Source organism: Equus asinus, chromosome 10, assembly GCF_041296235.1.
Source record: "Equus asinus isolate D_3611 breed Donkey chromosome 10, EquAss-T2T_v2, whole genome shotgun sequence".
Taxonomy (NCBI): Eukaryota; Metazoa; Chordata; class Mammalia; order Perissodactyla; family Equidae; genus Equus; species Equus asinus.
The window spans coordinates 44,982,072-45,007,004 of NC_091799.1; the positions used below are offsets into that span (position 1 = coordinate 44,982,072).

Below are 24,933 nucleotides of genomic sequence, written 5' to 3' on the forward strand. Positions count from 1 at the left end.
ACTTTGCAGAGCAAGTATGGAGTGATTTTGCTATTATCATTCTTAGTTTTTCGCATTAGTAGTTATCAAGTTAGCTTTTATTTGTTAAATAAAGTACACACTGGTTATTTTTTATAAAATTAAGCAAAATTTCCTAGCACAAAAGCTAGTGTTTTATATATATTAGAAATTTAAAATCCTCTTTGAGAAAATTGAATATTCTTTCAAGTAATTTTCAAACCACTTTTTGCCGCACGGTGGTTAGTGGGTCTCTCTTAGCTTACTGCCGTCCCACAGCTCTTGCTTCTTTCACTTTGAACAAGCTGGACATGTCGGTACTTCCAAACCAGCTGTTCTCTTCCATGCCTGTTCACACTGGCCTCTGGCTGCTGGCCCCCCAGCCCTCGGGTGGAATCCGGGGTCCTCTGGTTATCTCCAGTAACCAGAGGAGGTCTGATTTCAGTAATTAATCACGCAGTGCAGGCTAACAGACGCGATGTTGCATTTCAACGGAGAGCTTCTCTCCTCCAGGGGAACAGGCTGACTTAGCCTGGGCTGCGGCTGTGGGAGCCCGTGGGGACACGTGGACTTCTCCGTTGGCACATGTGCTGCTTCCTCGTCTTCCCGTCCTGTCCTCTACCCTCGCCTGCTCACCCAGCTTACTGACCTTGAATTCTGACCTCTCATCGCCCAGCAGAAGAAGGGGGAAGGGGGATTAAAAGAGCAAGTGATGCTCACACGACCGGCTGCACTGCTGCAAGCCCACAGTGGCGCCGCCTGAACTTGGGGGGTTCAGAGTGGACTTTCTCTCGTGGCCATTTTGCGCCATTTCAGGGGCCCTGCACCTGCAGTTCCTCGTCGTGGGCAAGCACTCGTCTGGTGGGCCCCACAGTTCCCCCATCACGGGGCAGTACTCCTGCTGTACCTTCTCCTCCCCTCTCAGTGCAGCTCCCTCTCAAGCTAGGCCACCTTCAGTCAGCGCGGACACCTTCAATCTGAGGCTGGGAGAGCACTTCTCCCAAATGCAGCGCCCCCTACCGTGTGCCAGAACTTCAGCCCGCCCCTTCCCCTATGTCTCCAGAATGGTCATACAGTTCTGCCGCGCGTTCCCCAAATGTCAGGGGACACTGGCAGGTTCTCAAAGTTGCTTCCTGGATGCCCCCTGTGGGGACAGGTGTCGGGGTATATCCACATCCCTATAAACTCTCTGTAAAAACTCCTCCTCCCTCCCCACCTCTGGGCCTTCCTCCAGTCCCTGCAGGGCTGCAGGGGGCGCTAGGGCCTCCTTTCCTGGTTCAGGAACCACAACCCCAAGCCTCCCCCCCGCCACAAGCCCCCGCCCCCGGGCTGGTGCTAGGCCTTTGAGCTGTTGGAAAGGGATCTGAATTTATAAGAGTTTTCATTTTCGGTTAACTTTGTGACCAACTTTCACAGTTCATCTGAAAGAGCATTTCTTGTTTCAGGAGAAAGAATTGAGATATAAGCCTACAAAATGTTATATAATTTGGAATTTAGGGATTTAGGCTTGACTATTATTTATTTATGCAGTATTACCTTTAAAGATATTTGCCCATTTTTCTTTCTTCTTTACAAAAAAATGTTACGAATTAGCTGTGAAAATGCCAATATTGGGGGTGTTCACTTGTGTATTCATTTTTATGTTAAAAATCTCAATTTTGACATAGCAAAGGAGAAAGTGACTTCCTTGGGGAAAAAAAATCAGCCTTAAGGACAAACTAGGTTGAAGCATTTAGATTTGAGGATCACCTGACCTTTCCCAGATGTTTCCCATGGGCGATGACAAGCTCTGAAAGGGTAGGAGCAGAAACAAATTGAGAACTAGAAGCCAAATCATTGAAGTCAAGAGCACCTGACGAGCGTGTGACGCTCCCACACGCTGGCGAGTGGGAAGGACTCCTGTGTGGAGAGCGCTGCTGGAGGCGCTTCAGAGAAACCAGCAGGAGGTCAGGGAATCTCTGGAAGTGAGGCTGGCCCCCAGGGGCCTCTCACGCAGCGCAGGCGCTTTAAGGCTGAGAGGTGAGCAGATCTTGCAGGGAGATCCCGGAGAAGAGGCAGAGAGCCACCCGCGCCAGCTGTCACTGCTCCAGTGCGTGGCCATGTTTCCCTTCAGATAATAAATGTCATCAAGTTTGGTCACACGGGTATTAAATCACATTCAAGCACCTGTTTACCTGCAGGTGAGTTCCTCGACATTGTGGGCCAGACATTTGCGGACACGGGTCCAGGGGTGGTATTGCACGATGAACTCTTTTCTGAGTGACTATGCAATGGTGAAAGTTCACCCAAAAGAGAGGCTAGGAAAACAAATTTTCTACTAACTTCCTAGCAGAGAAAGCATCCAGAGCTATATTTACTTTGGGACAAAACTATGTATTTGTTTAAAAAGAATTTTCACAAAAGAGCAGTGACTGGAGGAAACAGTACATCTGGGCCTGGCTGTAATATTCCTCCCTCACAATTTTGACATGCACTCCCAGGCCTGTGTGGCTGCTGCTGTCCTGGTCCCCAGGCTGTGGCCTGTCAGGCTCAGGGCAACCCAGAGAGCCCAGATGGACACAAGAGATCATCTGCAGCTGAGAGGTGTTTACTTTGTTAACTAGCTCTGTTTCATAGGACACAGTTCATACACTCCATAGTCACGTTTATCACTGCTTTTTACAATCTCAAAGTAGGTGTGGATAACCAATGTTGAAATCATCCTATTTGAATAACAAACTACGTGATTTTTTCCTGTAACAGTGGTCTTAGTTTTATAGCCAACTGAGTCTGATCAGAGGTCACAGGGGCCCAAGGATGAAGCAATGACAGCTGGTGGCTAATGTTTCACCTTAAGGACCCAAGCCCCTAAGCTTGGTAGGGTGCAGAGGTGGCTCCTCATAGATTCCAGCCATCTCGCAGACTCAGAATTTAAGATCATCTCATCCAGCGTGAGGGAGCCCTGAAAGGAGAGTGAGCTGAGCGCAGAGTTGACAGCAATGCACCATCGCCAATGCCCTCTTGATTACACCCTCCTGCTGACAATTGCCCCATCCAAAAATGACGCAAAAGTACAATCGTTTTTTGAAAGCAGAAAGAGGATTGAATACGCTTATTCAAGTCTACTATAACTTGAAAACTGTCTCTAATGCAAAAAAATAAACATTCTAATATTTTCATTCATTCTCTTTGGTCTGAATCTTCCATTTTATGACCACCTTCTAGTGGGCAGGCCACGCTAATTCAGCAATGCTGGGTCGTGTACAACATCTTTCAAAGTGGATGATAAAGAATACTGTTTCATAAAAAGATTCTGCAGCCAAAGAAGTTGGAAGTTTGGGTTAAAAAAGCAAAGAGCTTGTGGTCATTCTTTCATTGTGTGTGTGTGGAAAGTCTCAGAGACTTTACTATGCTGCAAGGAGGACATATAAGTCAGAATATTTCCCAAATCTGTGAAAGTTTCAAAACTTGTCTTTGTTTTTTCATGAAAAAATTTCAGGAACTTTGAGGTCACAGTTTAAGAAAGGTTTGAAAATTTCTAAGGAAGACAACAAATACTATTATACACTAAACTAAATGAGGCTTAAGTCAAAATTAAATGGAAGGATCTTCCAGTGTTTTTTGGTGACATGAAGTAGACCCAACTAAATTTACATTTTAATGAGTATCAAATGCTTTTCTCCTCAGTAACAAGATGTAAGTGATCGATCTCTATTTGGGGAAACTCAGAAAAAAGTCATTTCCATGCCCTAGTGTCAGTCTCAAGTTTTTGGTGAAGGAGAAAGTATCCAGTATGTTGCCAGGAATAAAGTATATTAAAAATTTTTAAAATTTTTTTCAGAGCAGTTTAATATTCATAGCAAAACTGAGGAGAAAGTACCCACATACCCTCTGCCCCTCACACACAGCCTCCTCTACTATCAACACCCCCTCCAGAGTGGTATGTTTGTTACAGTTGATGAACCTATATGGACACACTGTCACCCAGAGTCCAGAGTTTATGTTACAGTTCACTCTGGGTGTTGTACATTCTGTGAGTTTGGACAAATGTATAATGACATATATCCATCACTGTGGTATCTTACAGAGTAGTTTCACTGCCCTAAAAATCCTCTGTGCTTCACCTATTTATCCCTCCCTCCCCTGCAACCCTAGCAACCACTGATCTCTTTACGGTCTCCAGAGTTTTGCCTTTTCCAGAATGTCATATATTTGGAATCATATAGTATGTAGCCTTTCAGATAGGCTTCTTTCACTTAGTAATATGTACTTACGGCTCTTCCATGTCTTTTCATGGCTTGATAGCTCATTTCTTTTTAGGAATGAATAATATTCCATTGTCTGGATGTACCACAGTTTATTTACCATTTGCCTACTGAAAGATATCTCGGTTGCTTTCAATTTTTGGCAATTATGAATAAAGCTACTACAAACATCTGTGTGTAGGTTTTGGTGTAGATGAGTTTTCAACTCCTCCCTGTCAATACCAAGGAGAGATTGCTGGATTATAAGGTAAGAGTATGTCTAGTTTTGTAGGAAACTGACAAATCATTTCCAAAGTCAATGTACCATTTTGCATTCCCACCAGCAATGAATGAGAGTTCCTGTTGCTCCATCACCAGCATCTGATGCTGTCAGTGTTCTGGATTTTGGCCATCCTAATAGGTGTGTAGTGGTATCCCACTGTTGTTTTAATTTGCAATTCTCTAATGACGTACAACGGTGAGAATCTTTTCATGTGCTTATTTGCCATTTGTATACCTTCATTGATGCACTATCTGTTCAGGTTTTTTGCTCATTTTTAAATTGGGTTGCTTGTTTTCTTATTGTTGAGTTCTTTGCATATTTTGGTTAACAGTCCTTTATCGATATGTCTTTTACAAATATTTTCTAACAGTCTGTAGCTTGTCTTCTCATTCACTTCACATTTTCTTTTGTAGAGCAGAAGTTTTTAACTTTAATGAACTCCAGCTTATGATTATTTCTTTTGTGGATTGTGCCTTTGGTGTTGTATCTAAAAAGTAATCACAATGCCCAGGGTCATTCACGTTTTCTCCTCTGTTATCTTCTAGTTTTATAGTTTGACTTTTACATTTAGGTCTATGATCTACTTCAAGTTAATTTTTGTGAAGAGGTAAGGTCTGTGCCCAGATTCACTTTTTTGCATGTGTATGTCCAGTTGTTCCAGCACCATTTGTTGAAAAGACAATCTTTGTTCATTGTATTGCCTTTACTCCTTTGTCAAAGATCAATTGACTACATTTATGTGTGTCTTTCTTAACTCTCTATTGTTTCATTGATCTATTTGTCTGTTCTTTTATCAATACCACACTGTCTTGATTACCACAGCTTTATAGTAAATCTTGACGTAACGAGATGTCAGTCCTGCCACTTTGTTCTCCTCCTTCAATATTGTGTTGACTATCTGGCTCTTTTGTCTCTCCATATAAACTTTCAAATAAGTCTATTGATATCCACAAAACAACTTGGCATTTTGATTGGGATTGGGTTGAATCTACAGGTAAAGTTGGGAAGAACTGACACTGACGATATTGAGTCTTCCTATCCATGAATATGGAGTATTTCTCCATTTATGTAGTTCTTGTTTGATTTCATTCATCAGAATTTGTAGTTTTCCTCATACAGATTTTATACATATTTTGTTAGATTTATACCTATTTTTTTTTTTTTTGGTGCTAATGTAAATAGTATTGGGTTTTAATTTCAAATTCTACTTGTTTATTGCTGGCATATAGGAAAACAATTAACTTTTGTAATAAATTGTAATTTTAAAAGTACTGAAATTACTTTAGAGAAATTCTCACTTTCTGTGGATTAATTTAAACAGCTTAACCTGAAGAGAAGCTGAGTCCCTGTGTCAGCAGTGACATGTCCCCATTGTCATCATTACTCCATCACCACAATGCCATTGGGCTGAATGCTCAAGACAGAGAACCACGAAAAGTGGCTTCTGCCCTTATAATTCATAGTCCCAAAGTTTCAAACTATTAATTTTCATTTATTGTCTACTTTGCATAGGTAATAAGTTCTGATGTGTTTCCAAAATATAGAAAGAATAGGAAAAATATTTACTAACTATAGTACCAGAATTGATGGTAAGACATTTACATATTTCCTGAAAAGAATTCTCATTCTTTATGGTTGTAAGAAAAACATCATTAGAGAGAAGGTAAGAGAAGTTACAGAATTAAAAATCTAAAGAGAGAAAGTAGGGAGGAACACAGAAAAACGTTTCCACCAGCAGAATAAGCGTCCAATCTTTCTCTCTGCAGCGTTCTCTCTTTCTCTAATACACACACATGAACACACTACAATTTGAGGAACTGCTATGTGTCGGGCACTGAGGTGAAACTGGGGATACAGTGGTGATTTAAAACAAATAATTTTCTACTTCCATGAAGCATATAGTCCAGGGTAAAAAGCAGACACAGAATAAATAACCCCACAGCCATAAAACTGCAGCTACAAATAATGACCCTAACCATGAGGTTAAGCAAAGCTATTTCAGATTCTTTCATGCTGAGACATCAACTTGTTTTCTCTCAACCCTCAGAAAAGTATGTCACAGGTAAAGGCCTGGATTAATCCTAGTCTGTTGGGGAGATAGAGGAAACCGCTCAAAGCCCCACATCTAAAATTGTGTAGTTTAGAAGGCCAAGAACAAAAGTGGGAAGAAAGTCAATCCAGAACTTCAACCCAGGATCTCTCTCTCTGCGGTGGCTGCAATAACCTCCTAATCAATCACCCTGCATCCACTCTCATTTCCCTGGTCTGTCCACAGAGCCGTCAAAGTGATGCCCTCAAATGTGAGCCTGGCTGTGCCACCCCTACTCATCTCGTCCAGTGATCCATCTGACTATAATAACTCCAGTTCTTCCCTGTGCTCAAAGTCCTGCGTGGTCTGGCCCCAAGGCCTCTTGCGGCCTCATTCTCACCTTCCTCCCCTCACTCACTGCATTGTAGCCATGCTGGGCTCTGCACTCTTCCTCAAACACCCTGGATACTACCCTTGCCCTGAAATGTTGCCCTTGGAAAGTTCTCCTCACCCACAGCACATGCCTCCAATGCCCGCCTCAGTGGGGTCTCCTGAGTACCACCCAAAACAGCTTCCCGTCTCTGTTGTCCTTGCTAGCACACATTCCTGCCTGACACAATATTATACATGGTATTTACGTGTTCACAGTGTGCCCTTCCTCATGAAGCCCAGCTATTCTGGGCTGACACCCCACCACCCACAGGCCATCTCCTGTCTCCATCGCTTCTTCCCCACTTCTGGGTCCTTGGAAGTTGCGGGGACCATATGCTGATTGCCCAGGGAACCCAGGTTAGAGCCCAGAGCCTCCCACAGGGCCCCAGCCTCTGGACAGGGGCATGTCTGACTGTTGGCCATCCATGTGCAGCATAGAGTGGCTAGCCAGGCAAGCACCTGGGACGTGGATGGGATGTGGGACCATGGTTGGTGGGACAGGAATAGGGGGTGGGGAGCCTTGGGTAGATCCAGGGTCTGACAGAGTCCAGGTCATCCCAGTTGGGTCAGCCCCTGCCCTGAAGTCTTAGACACATCCCCGAGAGCATATAGTCTTGATGCCCCTTGGGCCCCGGCCCTGAAGGTCCAGGCAGGGCCATGTCCAGACTGCTTCCTGCATGCCCTGGCACCTGCTCCACCTGGGGTCAGCAAATGGGACAGCAGATACACTGACAAAGATTCTCTCCTTGCCTAAACTTTGGTCAGCCTCTCCTGAGCAATCTTTTAAATGAGGCCCAGCCTTGGGCTCCCATGTCCTTCCTTGTAGAGTTCAATTCTAGCAAGAATCCTGCCAATCAGTTTAGCCAGAATCCTCCATCCTTGATATTTGATCACGCTCGATATCTGATTAGGTTCCTTATCCTCCATCATCCCCCAGGTGACATCTGATCACCCCAGCCTGCCTTCAGCAAGAATCCTGTTAGGTTGCTTTACCCAGAATCTCCCTTATCCCTGATGAATCCTGTTAGTGATTTTCCATCCACTGACCCCCACCTTGCTCCTTGCCTGTAAATCTCCACTTTTCCTTATTGTATTCAAAGTGGAGCCTGATTTCTCTCCTCCACTACAAAACCCCATTGTAGCAGCCTCCCTGAATAAAGTCAGCCTTACAAGTCTCATGAATAATCTTTTCTTCAATACCCCAGGGTCCAAGCACAGGCTTTCTCCCCTTGTCAGAAGGCCAGCTCAGTCCTAAGTCGAATTCATTTGTGTGTCGTTCTCTTTCTGGTCACATTGTTCTTTCCACAGGCACTAAGATCACTATCACTCAGTTGGAGAGCTAGCCACAACCCCAGGAGAGGGGGAGCTCCTGCCACATCATTCTTACCTGGCACCACAGCCAAGACAGGCACTTGTTCAGAATCATTCTGTGGGAGAGGGTTTGGTTTCATTGGTTGTTTTCCTAGTTGACCCTACAGAGCTCCTGGTTTCTTAAGGGGTTTTTGATAGACTCCTGCAACCTAGGCAATGAATAGAGCATTTCTTCATCCTACTCATTATTATCATTTCATGTTGAATTTTGGTTTGAAATTATTGTTTATCATTATAGGAATCTAATGTCTTCAAATATTCATTCTCAAGGACCCCTGTTAACCCTTCTCTAGAGAAATGCCAATCTGTTCCAACCATTGTTTTCTCCTTCGTTTCCTCAGTGTCCTCCCCAGACTCTGTCCTTGCCTCTTGGGTCACGGTCAGTGATGTCTCTACCTGTGTTGTCCTGAGTGTGTGACTCTGGCTCAAGGGTTCTGCTGGCCCAGCCCCACAACCGTGCTGAGCTGGGCCTCTAAGTTTAGGAGCACCTGAGGTCCCAGCTGCAGAGGCGTCTGATCAGGCTCAGAGGCATCAAGCAGATCAGCACAACATACTAAAATTTGTAACTACCATCAGCAGTCTCCATTAAACGTGTGCCCCTATTAAACAAGTATTCCCTTGGAAAGAATTTCAAAGTCATCGCACAACATATGCTGACCTTCAAAGTGAAGGAAACATCAAAGTAAGGCACTGGGCATGGATGTTAGTTGTGAGATAGATTAACTGCATAGATACTTTAAATCAGGACGACTGCTTTACTGATATTGAGAACACCTATCATGTGACTGCAATTCTATTCTGCAGGTTATTCTTTTGGTGTTTAGCAACCAAACTATATGCATGGTTTAACATCTAGACTTAATAATAGTAAACATCCAAAGGCATGTGCAGTATCTTTATATTTAATGTCAAAAATAAATGCTGTACATATTCTTATTTCTGCCTCACCATCATTTCTACTATAAAAAAGGGTAAAGTCAGTTTCCATGGCATTACTACCAACTATAATGAAGTTCAGACAATCGGTCAAGAACTGACTTGACAAAATGCCATCAGAATCATACGGCATGAGATGGTCCCTTTGTGTCTCCCCTTCAATATGGAATGAGTAAAACCTCCATAATTCAAAACTTCCTTTATCCAACACACCAGGGCACCAGAGAGATCCACACACCAGTGCACACAAAAGTGGGTGGATTGGAGCACAGAGAGGAGGTGAACCAGAGAAAGAGTGGAGGTGGTGCCCATGATCCTGGCCCCAAGCCATGGTGGCTAAGCCAGCTGCCTGCAGCCCCAGAGAACCCGGCGTGCACATGACTCCAGCCTCCTCACCACATCAGCACCTGCAGCCACAGGGGAGAGGACAACAACAGAGACAGAGCCCCACACTCCCCACCCCTGACCATGGCTCAGAGCCCAGTAACAGCAGCAGAGGCACATACACAACTCCAACCTCCCAACCACAGCAGTGCCTGCAGCCACAGGGAACCGGACAGCAGAAGAAGTGGAGCCCAACAGTCCCGAAACCCTAGCTATGGGTCAGAACCCAGTAGCAGCAGTAGAGGCACACACACAACTCTGACCTCTCAACCATAGCATCATCTGTGGCCACAGGGAAACAGGAAACAGCAAAACCAGTGCCCTGCAAACCCGATACCCTGGTTGTGGCTCAGAACCCAGTAGCAGCAGCAGAGGTGATGCACATGACATAGGACTCCCAACCTCAGGGAGCTGCGGCCACAAGGAATCTGGCAACAGTGCAGGCACTGCGCCCACAAACCCGACCCTCTCCCCATTCTCCTCCTCCCCTCACCACTGCAGTGGTGCTTGTGACCCCAGAACCTGGACATGGTGGAGGCGCCCACCATTCCTGTGCCCCTGGTGGCAAAGCCAGAGATAACAGCAACAATGGCAACAGCAAGGCATCAGTGACCCCAGAGGTGCAGGTGGCAACAACAAGGGCACTGGTGACATCCTAGTAGAGGCAGTGCAGCGGGGAAGTGCGGAGCAAGAGGTAGTTCTGGAGGGAAAAACCAAAAACCGGTGTTACAGCCCCACCTTCTTAAAAACAAAAGAAAGGCCTCAAACTACACACTGACTGAATAGAATCAAAGCAAACAAAGCTATAACTAAATAACAAACACATTGCTACAGCAAATGTGCCAACAGAGGAATACCTCATCAAGCACCACAAAAGAACACTGAAAATAAAGATTCTCCAGAAATCAAACTTGAAGTCACGGAGGATTATGATCTAATTGATAACAAATGCAAAATAGCTGTTATGAAGAAACTCAATGAGCTACAAGAAAACTCAGAAAAACAGTTCAATGAGCTCAGGAATAAAATGAATGAAGAGAAGAAATGCTTTAACAAAAAGACTGAAACTCTAAAAAAGAACCAAAGAGAAATTTTTGAGCTGAAAACTCAATGAATGAGATGGAGAATGCATTAGAAAGCATTAGAAATAGAACAGACCATATGGAAGAGAGAATTAGTGAGCTTGAAGATAGACACCTAGAATTAATTCAAGTAGAAGGGAGAACTAACATTTAAAAAGAACAAATTCTACAAGAACTATTCAATTCCATTAGAAAGGGCAACATAAGAATAATGGGTATCTCAGAAAGAGATACAAGAGAGAGAAAAAGAGTAAGAGATTATTTAAAGAAATAATAGCTTAGAATTTTCCACACCTGAGGAAGGAACTGGATATACTAACCCATGAAGCTAATAAAACATCCAGTTACCTCAATGTAAAAACACCTTCTCCAAGAAACATGATAATAAAGTTGTCAAAAGTCAATGACAAGACAGAATATTAAAGACAGCTGGGGGAAAAAAATAACCTGTAAGGAACTCCCATTAGATATCAGCACATTTCTCAGCAGAAACTCTATAGCCCAGGAGAGAGTAGAATGATATATTCAAAATATTCAAAGATAAAAGCCATCAGCCAAGAATACTCTACCCAGCGAAACTATCCTTCAGATACGAAGGAGAAATAAAGGCTTTCCCAGAAAAACAAAAGCTCAAGGAGTTCATTGCCACTACACCTGCCTTACAAGAAATGTTGAAAGGAGCTCTTTTACCTGAAACAAAAAGGCAAAGGTACACAAAACTTTGAGCAAGGTGATAAAGTGACAAGACACAATTAGAAAATTGCAACTCTCTATCAGAATAGGTTGGGAAACAACTATAATATAAAGGTTAAATAAAAGAAAGCCATTCCAATTTGGTAATGATTTCACAACAAAAATGGGATAATCTGCAACGTCAAAAACATAGAAAGGGAGGAGGTAAAGGGACAGAACTTACATAGATAAATGAAGGTAACAAGCTATCAACAGAAAAAGGACTATTTTATCTATGAGACCTTATATACAAACCTCATGGAAACCACAAAACAAAACTTCAGAGCAGAGACAAAACACATAAAAAAGAGGAAACAGAAAGACATCACAGAAAAACACCAAACTGAAATGGCAGACAGAAACACAAGGAAAAAGAAACAACAGAGATACAGAGCAACCAGAAAGCAAAAGACAAACTGGCAGTACTAATTACTCATGTATCAATAGCCATCCTAAAGGTAAATGAATTGAATTCACCAATCGAAAGACAAAGAGTGGCTGAATAGATTAAAAAACTAGATGCTGCCTCCAGGAGATTCATCTCAGCTTTAAAACCAAACACAGTCTCAAAGTGAAGGGATGGAAAGTGATACTCCAAGCAAACAGCAAACAAAAGAAAGGGGTGTGATCATACTTACATCAGATAAATTAGATTTCAAGCCCAAATGATAACAAGAGATCACAAAGATGAACATTACATAATGATAAAGGGGACAATCCATCAAAAAGATTTAACATTTATTAATATGTTAATAAGTTATGCACCTATCATGGAAGCACCAAAATATATAAACCAACTAACACACCTAAAGACAGAAATTAATAGTAACACAATAGTAGTAGAGGAATTTAATACTCTGCTTACACCAAGGGATAGATCATCTAGACAGAAAGTCAACAAGGAAACGTCAGCCTTAAAGGAAACATCAGATTGGGTAGAGTTAATAGATATATATAGAACATTGCATCCAAAAGCAACAGAATAAACATTCTTCTCAAGTGCACATGGAACTTTCTCAAGAACAGACCATATGTTAGGACGCAAAACACTCTCAACAAATTGAAGAAGACTGAAATAAGACCAAGTATCTTTCAAATCACAATGGTACGAAACTAGAAATCAACTAAAAGAAGAAAGACGGAAATGTCACAAACACGTTGAGACTAAACAACATGCTACTAAACAACTACTGGAGAAAGAAGAAATCAAAGGAGAAATCAAAAAATAGCTGTAGACAAATGAAAATTTTTTTAAAAAGCCCCAAATCTATGGAATGCAGCAAAAGCAGTACTAAGAAGGAAGCTTACAGTAATACAAGTCTGCCTCAAAATACCCAGAAAAATATCAAATAAACAATCTAACACTACAACTAAAAGAACTAGAAAAAGAGGAACAAAGCCCAAAATTAGTAGAAGCAAGAGAATAATAAAAATCACAGTGAAAATAAATGAAACAGAGACTAAAAAACAACAGAAAGCATCAATGAAACTAAGAGCTTGTTCAACTGACAAACCTTTTAACTAGATTCACTGAGGAAAAAAAGAAAAGGCTCAAATAAATAAAATCAGGAAAAAAGAGAAATTACAGAGGATAAGAAAGGATTAAGACAATAATACAAAAAGCTATATGCCAACAAATTAGATAATCTGGAAAAAATGGATAAAAATTCTTCCAAAGCTGAAAACGGAAGAGAATATGAATAGACCAATCACTAATGAACATATCAAAACAGTAATCAAAAACCTCCCAAAAGACAAAGGCCAGGACCAGATGGCTTCCCTGGTGAATTCTACCAAACATTCAAAGAAGACTTAATATCTACCCTTCTCAAACTCTTCCAGAAAATTGAAGAGGAGAGGATGCTTCCTAACTCATTCTACAAGGCCAACAAAACCCTGGTACCAAAGCCAGACAAGGGCAACGAACAAAAAAAGCAAATTACAGGTCAATATCACTGATGAAGGTAGATGCAAAAATCCTCAACAAAATACTAGCAAATCGAATACAACAATACATTTAAAAGATCATACACCATGATCAAGTGGGATTTATTCCAGGGATGCAAGGATGGTTCAACATCTGCAAATCAATCAATGTAGTATACCACATTAACAAAACGGAGAAAAAAAATGACATAATCATCTCAACAGATGCAGAGAAAGCATTTAACAACATCCAGCATCCATTTATGGTAAAAACTCTCAAAAAAATGCGTATAGAAGGAAAGCACCTCAATATAATCAAGGCCATATATCACAAACCCACAGCCAACATCATACTCAATGGGGAAAAATTGAAAGCCATCCCTCTGAGATCAGGAACAAGACAAGTGTGCCTACTCTCACCACTCTTATTCAACATAGTACTAGAGGTTTTGGCCAGAGCAATTAGGCAAGAAAAAGGAATAAAAGAAATCCAAATAGGCATGCAGTGAAACTCTGTTTGCAGAAGACATGATTTTATACATAGAAAACCCTAAAGAATCCATCAGAAAACTATTAGAAATGATCAACAACTACAGTAAAGTTGCAGGGTACAAAATCAATTTACAAAATTCAGTTGCATTTCTATACTCAAATAATGAACTAATAGAAAGAGAACTCAAGAACACAATCCCAAGTACAATCGCAGCAAAAATAATAAAATATCTAGGAGTAAATTGAACCAAGGAGGTGTAAGACCTATACAATGAAAACTCTAAGACATTACTGAAGGAAACTGATGATGACATAAAGAAATAGAAAGATATTCCATGCTCACTGCCTGTAAGAATAAACATAGTTAAAATGTCCACACTACCTAAAGCAATCTACAGATTCAATGCAATCCCAATCAGAATCCCGATGATTCTTCACGGAAATAGAACAAAGAACCTAAAATTCATATGGTGCTACCAAAGACCCCGAATAGCTAAAGCAATCCTGAGAAAAAAAGAACAAAGTTGGAGGAATCACAATCACTGACTTCAAAATATACTACAAAGCTACAGTAATCAAAATAGCACGGTACTGGTACAAAAATAAGCACACAGATCAATGGAACAGAATTGAAAGCCCAGAAACAAAACCACACAGCCATGGACAGCTAATCTCTGAAAAAGGTGCTAAGAACGTACAATGGAGAAAGGAAAGTCTCTTCAATAAATGGTGTTGGGAAAACTGGACAGCCACATGCAAAAGAATGAAAGTAGACCATTATCTTACACGACGTATAAAAATAAACTCAAAATGGATCAAAGACATGAAGGTAAAACTTGAAACCATAAAACTTCTAGAATAAAATATAGGGAGTACACTCTTTGACATCAAACTTAAAAGGATCTTTTTGAATACCATGTCTTCTCGGACAAGAAAACAAAAGAAAAAACAAGTGGAACTTCATCAGACTAAAGAGCTTCTGCAAGGCAAAGTAAACCAGGATCAAAATGAAAAGACAACTCACCAACTGGCAGAAAATACTTGCAAATCATATATCCAACAAATGGTTAATCTCCATAATATACAAAGAACTCACACAAATGAACAATTAAACAACAAACAACCCAATCAAAAAATGGGCAGAGGGGCCAGCCTGGTGGCACGCAGCAGTTATGTTCACGTGGTCCACTTCAGCTGCCTGGGGTTCTCCAGTTTGGATCCTGGGCACGACCTATGCATGGTTTATCAAGCCATGCTGTGGCAGGTGCCCCACATATAAAAGAGAGAAAGATGGGCATAGATTTTAGCTCAGGGCCAATCTCCCTCAGCAAAAAGAGGAGGACGGGCGGTGGATGTTAGCTCAGGGCTTATCTTCTTCAAACAAAACAAAACAAAACTGGAAACTGTTTCTCCATAAAACAATGACAGGGTTTATGGTATTTTTGGCATACTACTGTAGTTTGGTTTCATAAAAGACTATTGTGGAGCTAGCTTTCTAGTACTATTTCTATGGGAAAAGGTGTCAAAGTTCTGAACATCTGACTTAAAATTTCTGAAGAACATATAAAAATTTCACTAAGTTTCCAAACAAAAGAAACAAAGCTCCTTGCTTGTAAGGCTGTAGTTACTTTCTGAGAAGCTCTAATTCGAGAGAGAGCCCAATCACTCGCCAGGCTTCTCTCAACACTCCTTATCCTCTGCCATGCCACACCACGTTACCCCCATTTCTAAGATTCTGTTATGTCCCCAGCCTAATTACAATGGGGAGAGCAGTCAGGGAAGAGAAAAAAAAAAGGCATTCTTGTGTGATATTGATGTGGTCTTTTAAAGTGCTGTGGAAGCTGCCACTTTCTACTACCCTCTAACACAAAGGTCACATGGGCAGAAAATCCAGCTGATCGTGAGCAGAGATAACTCAGGAGGACATATGGTCCCAATAAACACAGGCTTAGCAAAGAGTCAACAATCAGGCAGACAAGAGGCTGAGATGGGCCTAGGGATTTTTCAAAAAGAGTCTGGGAGCAAAAGGCTATTCAGAACAGAAACATAAAATGTGTTATAATTAAAACCCCAATAACAATGGAAGGTTTTATTTAAAATACAAATAAAAGCCTATTTTTTTTCCTATTTAATGGTGAAGGTAAAATTTATAGTGGAGTGACTCTTAAAGTGAAAAATTTTTAAATTGTTAATTTTTTTATTAAGAAACCCCAAAATTTTGAATATAAGAAAAATGATCTAGACTCCCACTGTCCTGCCAGAACCTGTGTTGACCTTTTGACATATCTCCTTCTAGTCTTTCCAAAAGCCTTCTGATATTCCCGACAAAATGGGGTGGAAGAGGGGAGCCTGAAGTGTTCTGTAACAATCCCTTCCCCTCCCAACCAAGCAGCCCCTGTAAGAACACAGTCCTCCCAGGAGAGGACTACCGCGCTCCGAGGACAGCCGATGCTCCACCCCATTCTCCACACTCTACTCTTCACCTTAGCCATCAGGATAGGGGGACGCATTTTCTTCCTCTGAAACAACAAAAACTCATTAGAATCTTTAACACTGCATATTTTCCACGAAATAAATGTCTACAAATAGACATCAATTCATATGCCTTTGTTAAGAATTAGGGGAGGGATTCAAATGCAATTACTGTGGCAATCAAAGGTCTGGGTCTCCTTTACAATCATCAAAATGGATTAATTGGGCCATTCAACTATTAGAGTGGAAAAAAACTCTCTGAGGCCTAATGTTTTATACAAGAGAAGACAACGAATGCCAGAAATGTTTTGTTTTTATAATTTGATTCTAATCTAATTTCATGTTCTTCAAGAAAAATAGTTTAAAACTGCTTATTCTCCTAAAATGGAATTGAACATGTACAGATCAACTGATTCAAAATAAAACTTGATATTGACATGATGGAAATAAAAAGCACAGGTGTTATCCTCATTAAAGATGTGTCATATTTTGCATTCTTATTCCAAGAGTCTGTAATTATAAAATTAATAAAAACCAAAAACTGATTACTAAAGGCCATGAATGTCGGGTTTAAGACGGTATCAGTGTAACCTAGAAATATGCGAGCAGAATGATCCAATAATTAGAAACATCAAGGTCTGGCTGCTGGTTTGGGCCACATGTAAGCAGCAAAGACAGGCAAGTAAGCAGGAAGCACCCGCTCCAGCCACAAGGGAAAAACACAACTTAGACCAACCAGCATTTAAAAAAACAAATACACACCCTAATCGAAAACTAAAATAGTCATTGAAATACAGCATTTTTGAAGTTACAAGGGATTTTGCCACAGAAGCTTCCCAAAAGCTATATTCAATTTGGTTAATGAAAAGCCATTCTCGTTTTCTTTTCTAAAGAAAATAAAGATTCCCTCTAATCAGTCTTCCTCAAGAATTACTAAAACAGAATATATATACACACACATATATATCCTATACTATTGAGAAGGAAAAAACCAATCTGAGGTGACACTGGAATAAGGTCATTCTAAATAAGAAAAGATGTTAATAGAGAATCTGATCTTACTTTTAATCAAAGTTTTATTTTTAAAACAGCCTGGAAATTGACATTCACTTTAAAAACATTTAAATGACAACTGCATTAACTTACAAATGCATTCTTGCAATTGTCACATATCCCTTTAAACACATACGTGTTTGTGCACATACAAATAAAAGATACCATCGGCCAAGGAAGAGCCAAACAGTAAAATGATCATCCACCTACTCACCCCCTGGATTCAACATTGCTAACACCCTGTCAAACTGCTTTCTCTCCCTAGACAGATACATATTCTGGTTTTTTCTGAATCATTTACATATTACAGATACCCTTCTCCATTGCTTGCCGCATACTGCACTGCAGCAACAGCCAACTATATTCATTGGATCCTATCACCAATATGATTGCCCGATCAATTTTTCTAATAGACTTTTCATGATGTCACTCTTCTAATCAAGCGCCTACGATGGCTTCCTGCTATTCCAATTCTAGATTTTCCCAGTCTTCTTCTCACCTTCCCTTCCCTGACTTTCCATTATTTTGCGACAAGGAAAGCCTGCGTTTACCTTGAACACAGCCTTCTGCCTCAAGTGCCCTCTTCCTGCTGACCTAAATCCCGAACATCTTTCAAAGCTAAAATCCCATCTCAACTCTTAGGAAGCCTTTCTTCGCCAACAACCCCAAGCCATGTTGTTTTTGTTATTAAAGGCCCTACTATTCCAGTCACAACTGGAAACTAACACTTAACTCTTCTCTAATCACTTCATGTCTGTACTTAGACGGTATCCCCAGATTGACTACCAACTTTTTGTACCCATTTAGCACTGTGCTCAGCTCAAAAAATTTTATTCATTGGTTAATAAGTAATAATTTCCTAGTTATACAACGCCTTGTTACAAAAAAAGGAAAAAAGTGTTATGGCTCTCAGTGAACCACTTCAGTACCACATTTCGTATGGTGACCAGCCCACAACTCAGCGAACATCATGAGCTTTGGGCCTAGGTCTAAAGATGCACTGGACTCAGTCACATACTCGGGCACAGAGCTGTGCAGCCAGTGGTGTTGGGCTCTGCAGCTAAAAGGTTAAGACGAGTTGGGACTGGGGAAGCTGAGTTTTATGGTGGTGCAGAAACCGTGAGCTGAAAGAGCAAGCTGTTGGTGGAGAGAGATGCACAGAGAGAAATTACAGGTAGAGAGAGACTGCCTCTAAGAGTAGGCTTGGTTCCTGGCAGCTTTCCAGTTCCCACAGCAGTCCCGGAGTCGTGCTGTGCTGAATTTCCTACCCTGGGCTCCAGGCGCTTCCCTGTTAGATGCTACATAACTGGCCCCCTAATCCTGACCTACCTTGGTTTCTGTTCCTTTGGGGGTCACAAAAAGCTCAACCCAGACATTCATCATTATGAAATAACTAAAGCAGACGACTCTCCAGATCCTCCTCTCAGATGCTAATAACCAGTACTCTTGGATAATTCCCTTCTCCACTCCACGCTGCAGGCCTCCCATCTACAGAACAAGACACGGAAGGATGGATGAATGGCTCCCAGTGGTACAGTCCACGGTCAGGATGTTTCCCTCAATACCACACTTTTCTTGTAGTACAAGCGTCCCTCGTATTATGTGCTATATACTTGCCTAAATCATATGATTTCTCCTGAAATATATTCTTCAGATTTACAATATAAATGGATATGTACTAATATAAGCACATAATATTAGTAATGTAGATATTATACATTTTTTGGTGACATTTAATGTCTGAATTTCCCACTAAACCATAAACTCCATGAAAGCAGGACCATGTCTGTTTTTGCTCACCACTTTATATCTAGTGCCTATCACAGGGTCGGGCACTACTAACAGCTTAACAAATGCGTGCTCAATGGATTACTGACAGGTATAAAATTTAGCTTAATAAGCAATGGTCCTGGGGCAGTTATTCCTAAGACCCATCTTAAACATAAAAATGGAACTTCTGATTCTCTTCCTGGCTCAGCTGCCCCCTCAGCCCTGTCCCTGCCCCAACCCCAACCCCAATCTGCTCCTCCCCATCCTCTCAACCTCAGTAAACGGTATCATTTTTTACTAAATTACTCAAAGTAAAAATCTATGAGTAATCCTTAATCCCTCCTTCTCTCCACTTTCCACATGCAACCCGTCTACAACATATCTTGAGTCTCTCCTCTTCTATCTCCACCCCTTTACTGTCACCATTCTTTCCTGCTTCCACCGCTGCACCCTGCTTTTACTCCCACCCCACGACAATTTTCTTCTTTCAGTAGCCAGAGCCATCTAAAATACAAATCAAATCACACATCTCTTGCTTAAAAGTCCATTGGTTTCTATCTGCACTCGGAATAAAACCTAGAATCCTCACGTGGCTTTTTGCAAGGCTCAGCACCATCCACCCTAGCCCACCCTCTCGTGTGCCGTGCTGCAACCACACGACCTTCTGCTCCTTCTTGCCTTAGTGCCTGCACACCTCCTGGTCCCCAGCCCTGCCTCTCCTAAGGACAGCACCTTCACAAGTCTTCAGGTCTCCATTCTGAACCTTACCTTCTCCATCACTTCTCTTGCCATCACTATGTAAAGAACCCCTGCCCCTCTACTCTCACAATTCTCAATGTTGTCATCTGGTTTCCATCATAGCATACTTATTCCTACCAGAAATCATTTTATTTATCTGTTGATCGTCTCTCTCCCCTCCACCAGACTGTAAGCTCCTTGAGAGCAGCAACCCCGCACCTACAGCGGCGCCGGACATATAATCAGCACTCAAGAAGGAGTTTCTTGAATAAACAAACCTCTGTAGTATCTGTTTTGCTCTTTTAAACCACATTTATAACATATAAAAGCCACCTGCTTGACGTCGTCTCACTTCTTCTAGACACAGCACATGGTGCAAAGTACGATTAATGAAAGACTGCTTAAATCTAGGGACATAAAAGGAACTTTTAGCGGCACACCAGAATAGACTGTTGGATCTGGTCTATCGCCAATCCCAGCGCTTTCTACAGTGTGCGCCAAGAGACTTCTTTGGGAAGAGAACCTGCTTCTTATTACTTTCCTCCAGATAGGCGCTTGCTCGTACTAACTTAAAATTCATTACATCCTTTTTCAGGATGCTAGGCTCACTATTACACGATTCCTCAAATGCCAACTTACTGAAACCTAGCCCGTAGTGTTACACCTTCACCTCTCCTGTACCATTACAAGACATCTTGAATAGAAACAGAGCTACTATCAGGTGCCATGACACACGGATCCCGAGATCACAGCATAAGGTCCCACCCCACCCTCCAGAGGGAACATCAGAAGCGTTGGGAGATCACTCACTCTTCCTCCCACCCGAGGGGGACGTCATCTCTCCCTCTGCACCCACAGCCTTTCACCTCCTCTGGCCCCTTCTGCCTTGAACTCGAGCCGCTTGCGTCCTGCTGTGCCCGCCTCCCAGGCGAAGAGCTCCCAGTGGGCAGGAGCCCGCGCCGCCGAGAGCCCAGCACGCGGAGAACGAGCCCCGCCTCCGGGCCGCCGAGAGCAGGGGCGCCGGCCTCCACCGCCTCCTGCCGTCTGGGACCCGGCGCTGTCTGGGGCGCGGCACTCGGGAGGCGGCGCCCAGCCCATGGTCGGTCCAGTCCTGGTGCGGCCCGGGCGGCGGCCGCGCGTCCGCAACCCCACGCGCCCTCGCGACGGTCGGGGCGAAGGCGCGTCACGCGCTCCGGACAGAGGTCTGAGCGGGGAGGCCGAGCGCCGGCGGGGACCCTGCCCGGAGGCGACAGCGCGAGGCCTCGGACGCGGGCGCCGCTCGCACTCCGGCAGACGGTGGGGCGGCGGACGCGAGGGTGGAGCTGTCCTCGCCCGGCCCGCCCAGCATGCCCCGCCCGCTGGGACCTCCGGACGCGGGGTCACCCCGCGGGGCCGGCCCGGGGGTCGCGCGCACCCCCGGCCCCTGCCCGCGCCATCTTGGAGCGCTGAGGCGGCCGCTGCGGCCGTCGCTCAATCGCAGTTCCCGGGCCAGGCCCCGTGCCCCCTCCGCGACCCCCTCCACAGCCAGGAGCCGCAGCAGCAGCACACCTCGCGGGAAGCTCCGCACGGCAGCCACGTCCTGCCCGCGCTCCGGAGCCGAGGAACACCCGCGCCAGCCGGCCACCGCCACTGCCAACGAGCCCCGCCCCGGCCCTGGGGCCTGCGGTGATTGGGCGCCGCTGCCCGCGAGCCCCGCCCCGGCCCCTGGGCCTGCGGTGATTGGGCGCCGCTGCCCGCGAGCCCCGCCCGGTCCCAGATCTGCGATGATTGGCCACCGCTGCCCGCGAGCCCGGCCCCCGTGCGAGGGTCGGCGGTGATTGGCCGCTGCGCGCGGGTTCCGCCCCTCAGCGGGACCGAGCTTACTGAACCTGCTCCAGGCGCGGCCGTGCCCGGACTCAGGCTCTCCGTGAAGGCCTGGTGTGTGGGGCCTTCTGCAGCCCGGTCCCGCAGCCAGCATTCTCCAAGAGGGGACTCAGAGGATGGCCCAGCTGCAAGGGCCCTTAGAGCGCCTCTGCCACCTCGCGAGGTTTGCAGATGCCGTCACTGGGGCTCAGAGAGGGGACCGACCTAGCCAAGCTCACACTGCAAGTTCGCCTGAGGACTAGCTTGTGGTCCAAGGCTCAACCAGAGGGACTTCTTCCTTTCACATACCCGCAATGATCCTCTTACTATCCTTTCTGCCCAGACGCTGCCTCACACCCAAAGAAGGCGTGTCGCCCGGACAGCTGGGCCTCCCCTAAAATCTGAGGAGCTCTGCCGCAGACATCGTCCCCTGACAAGGGCCCGAGGCATGGATTCGCCACCGAGAGATATGGAGATCCTTGAACGTCAGGTTGAGTTTAGACTTTAAGAGCCAGTTTGGGGGTGGGGCCCCACTCCTCCCCTTACTCCGCAGCTACTGCGGGGAAGGTTTGAGAGGGTCCGCAGGCTGGCAAAGCTCACTCTCTCTCTCTCTCCCTCCCCCTCCCCTTGTCTGTCTCTGCTCTTGAATTAATACCGTTTTTCTCTCCCCTCCCTTTTTAAAAAAGCACCACCATGGTTAAATTTTTCAAATTCCTTAATATCGTTAAATATCCACTAAGTGTTTACATTTTCCTTATTGTCTCATAATTTCCTTTTACAGTTTTTCAAGTTACAACCAAAGTCCATGTCCTGAAGTTGATTTCTTTCTTTCAGGTCTCTTTCTATCTATTCTCTGTGTTTTAAGTTTGCAAGAGGAAAACAGCATAAATTATGATAATCTTTGTAAACATCTGCTCTGAAGACAGCTCTCTGGCTCAGACTCTCTCGCAGGTCCCCGCTTTTCCTTCAGGATGCAATGATGTGCGGTTATTTAACATGGTGTCAGAGGTTCTCAGCGATTGGACCCAACCACGTTCTCCAGCTTCCTCTCCACGCCCTCCCTGCGCCCCTGCCACCATCCTGTCAGATCCTTTTACCTTCTCCCAGACCTCCCAGCTGCTTTCACCCCCTGTCACAACACGTGTCTCTGCCCAGAACCCCCCAGTTCCTGTGGGAACCGGTCTCAGCTGAGGGAACGGATGGTTGCTCTGGGCCCAGCTGTGCCCTGGAAGCGCTGAGCAGGAAATGGGCTCTGCGTAAGATCAGCACATCTCCCTTTACCTGGGACTGCCCTGGACTTAAACCTGAAAGTCCCATGTCCCAGGAGCTTCCTTAGTACCAGGCAAAATGGAACACAGTCTCCTTAGCTCTCTGCACCTCAGAAAATGTCATAAGGGAAGCCTGCAGGGGGCTTCCATATGGAAAAATAGGGTCACACAGGTAATAGCTACCACTCCCAAGGTAATGCAATAGGTGAGCTGATTGCGATCTTGGCTTTATACATCCTATGAGTTTTGACTAGTGTAAATGACATGTATACACCGTTATTATTTTTACATGTGGCTATTAGGAAACTTAAAATTACACATGTGATTCCCTTTGGGGCTCCCGTTATATTTCTATTCTACCTACTGGTGTGATTATCTTTTATTCTAGACAAAGGCTAATGCTTAGAGATCAGTATGGCACTTTAAAAATGTTTCTCACCAATGATTTTGTCCTGAGTGCAAAGGAATCTTTCCGTATTTTAGATAAACAAGACCCATTGTACTTTGATTTGTGTTTATCTGGTATCATTTCTCTATCATTTTACTTTTAGCTTATTTCTTTATATTTAAAGTAGGTTTCTTTTTTCTATTTTTTAATTTATTTTTTAATTGAGATCACATTGGTTTATAACATTATATATATATTCAGGTATACATCATTATATTTCAACTTCTATATAGACTACACCGTGTTCACCACCAAAAGTCTAGTTTCCATCTGTCACCATACAAATCTTCCCTTTTATCCTTTTCACCCAACCGCCTTTCACCTCTCATAACCACCAATCTGTTCTCTGTATCTATGTGTTTGTTGTTGTTGGTTTGTCTTCCACACATGAGTGAAATCATATCGTGTTTGGCTTTCTCTGTCTAACTTACTTCCCTTAGCATAGTACCCTCAAGGTCCACCCACATTGTCACAAATGGCACGATTTTGTCTTTTTTATGGCTTAGTAGTATTCCACTGTGTATATAGACCACATCTTCTTTATCCATTCATCCATTAATGGGCATTTAGATTGTTTCCAAGTCTTGGCTATTGTGAATAATGCTGCAATGAACATAGGGATGCATATATCTTTTTGAATTAGTATTTTCTCTTCTTTGGATAAATACCCAGCAGTTGAAAGGCTGGATGATGTGGTAGTTCTGTTCTTAATTTTTTGAAGAATTTCCATACTGTTTTCTATAACACCTGCATCAGTTTGCATTCCATGAGCACTGTATGAGGATTCTCTTTTCTCTACATCCTCTCCAACACTTGTTATTTCCTGTCTTTTATCTGATGGGTGTGAAGTGATATCTCATTGTACTTTTGATTTGCATTTCCGTAATACTTAGTGATGTTGAGCATCTTTTCATGTACCTGTTGGCCATCTGCATATCTTCTTTGGAAAAATGTCTATTCAGATCCTCTGCCCATTTTTTAATTGAGTTGTTTGTTTCTTTGTTGTTGAGTTTTATGAATTCTTTATATATTTTAGATATTAACCGCTTATTGGATGTATGAATTCCAACTAGCTCATCTCAATTGGTAGGTTGTTGTTTTATTTTGTTGATGGGTTCCTTTGCCATGTAAGGTAGATTTCTTGTAGAAATCGTATAGTTGGTTGCTTTGTTTTTTGTTTTTTAATCTAATCTGAGACTATCTGTCTTTTAACTGGAGTGTTTAAACCACTCAGATTTGATATGGTTATCGACATGGTTGAGTTTAAATCTACTGTCTTGCTGTTTGTTTTCTCTTTGCTCCATTTGTTCTTTTTTCCATTTTCTACTTTTCCTCTTCTCCTACCTTCTTTTGGAGTAATGGAGCACTATTTTCATGATTTCGTTTTCTCTCCTCTGTTGGCTTATTGGCTCTACTTCTTTGTTTTACTTTTCAGTAGATACTCTAGGGTGCTTA

The 24,933-nt window shown here is 43.2% G+C and overlaps 1 protein-coding gene and 1 long non-coding RNA gene across 2 annotated transcripts in view; both read left to right on the forward strand.

The window, feature by feature from the left end:
* The window catches only part of LOC106833684 (spermatogenesis-associated protein 31A6-like), a 30,092-nt gene extending 8,355 nt beyond the window's left edge, over window positions 1-21,737 (forward strand). The window contains exons 7-8 of the mRNA XM_070519667.1: window positions 20,849-21,098; window positions 21,445-21,737. Coding sequence (XP_070375768.1) covers window positions 20,849-21,098; window positions 21,445-21,737 — 543 coding nt within the window. The remainder of the gene's footprint in view (window positions 1-20,848; window positions 21,099-21,444) is intronic.
* Window positions 21,738-21,790: 53 nt separating this feature from the next.
* LOC123289161 (uncharacterized) lies at window positions 21,791-23,535 on the forward strand. Its single transcript, XR_011506337.1, has 3 exons — window positions 21,791-21,946; window positions 22,106-22,252; window positions 22,597-23,535. It is a non-coding gene; the product is annotated as an uncharacterized lncRNA (long non-coding RNA).
* The last annotated feature ends 1,398 nt before the right edge of the window (window positions 23,536-24,933 follow it).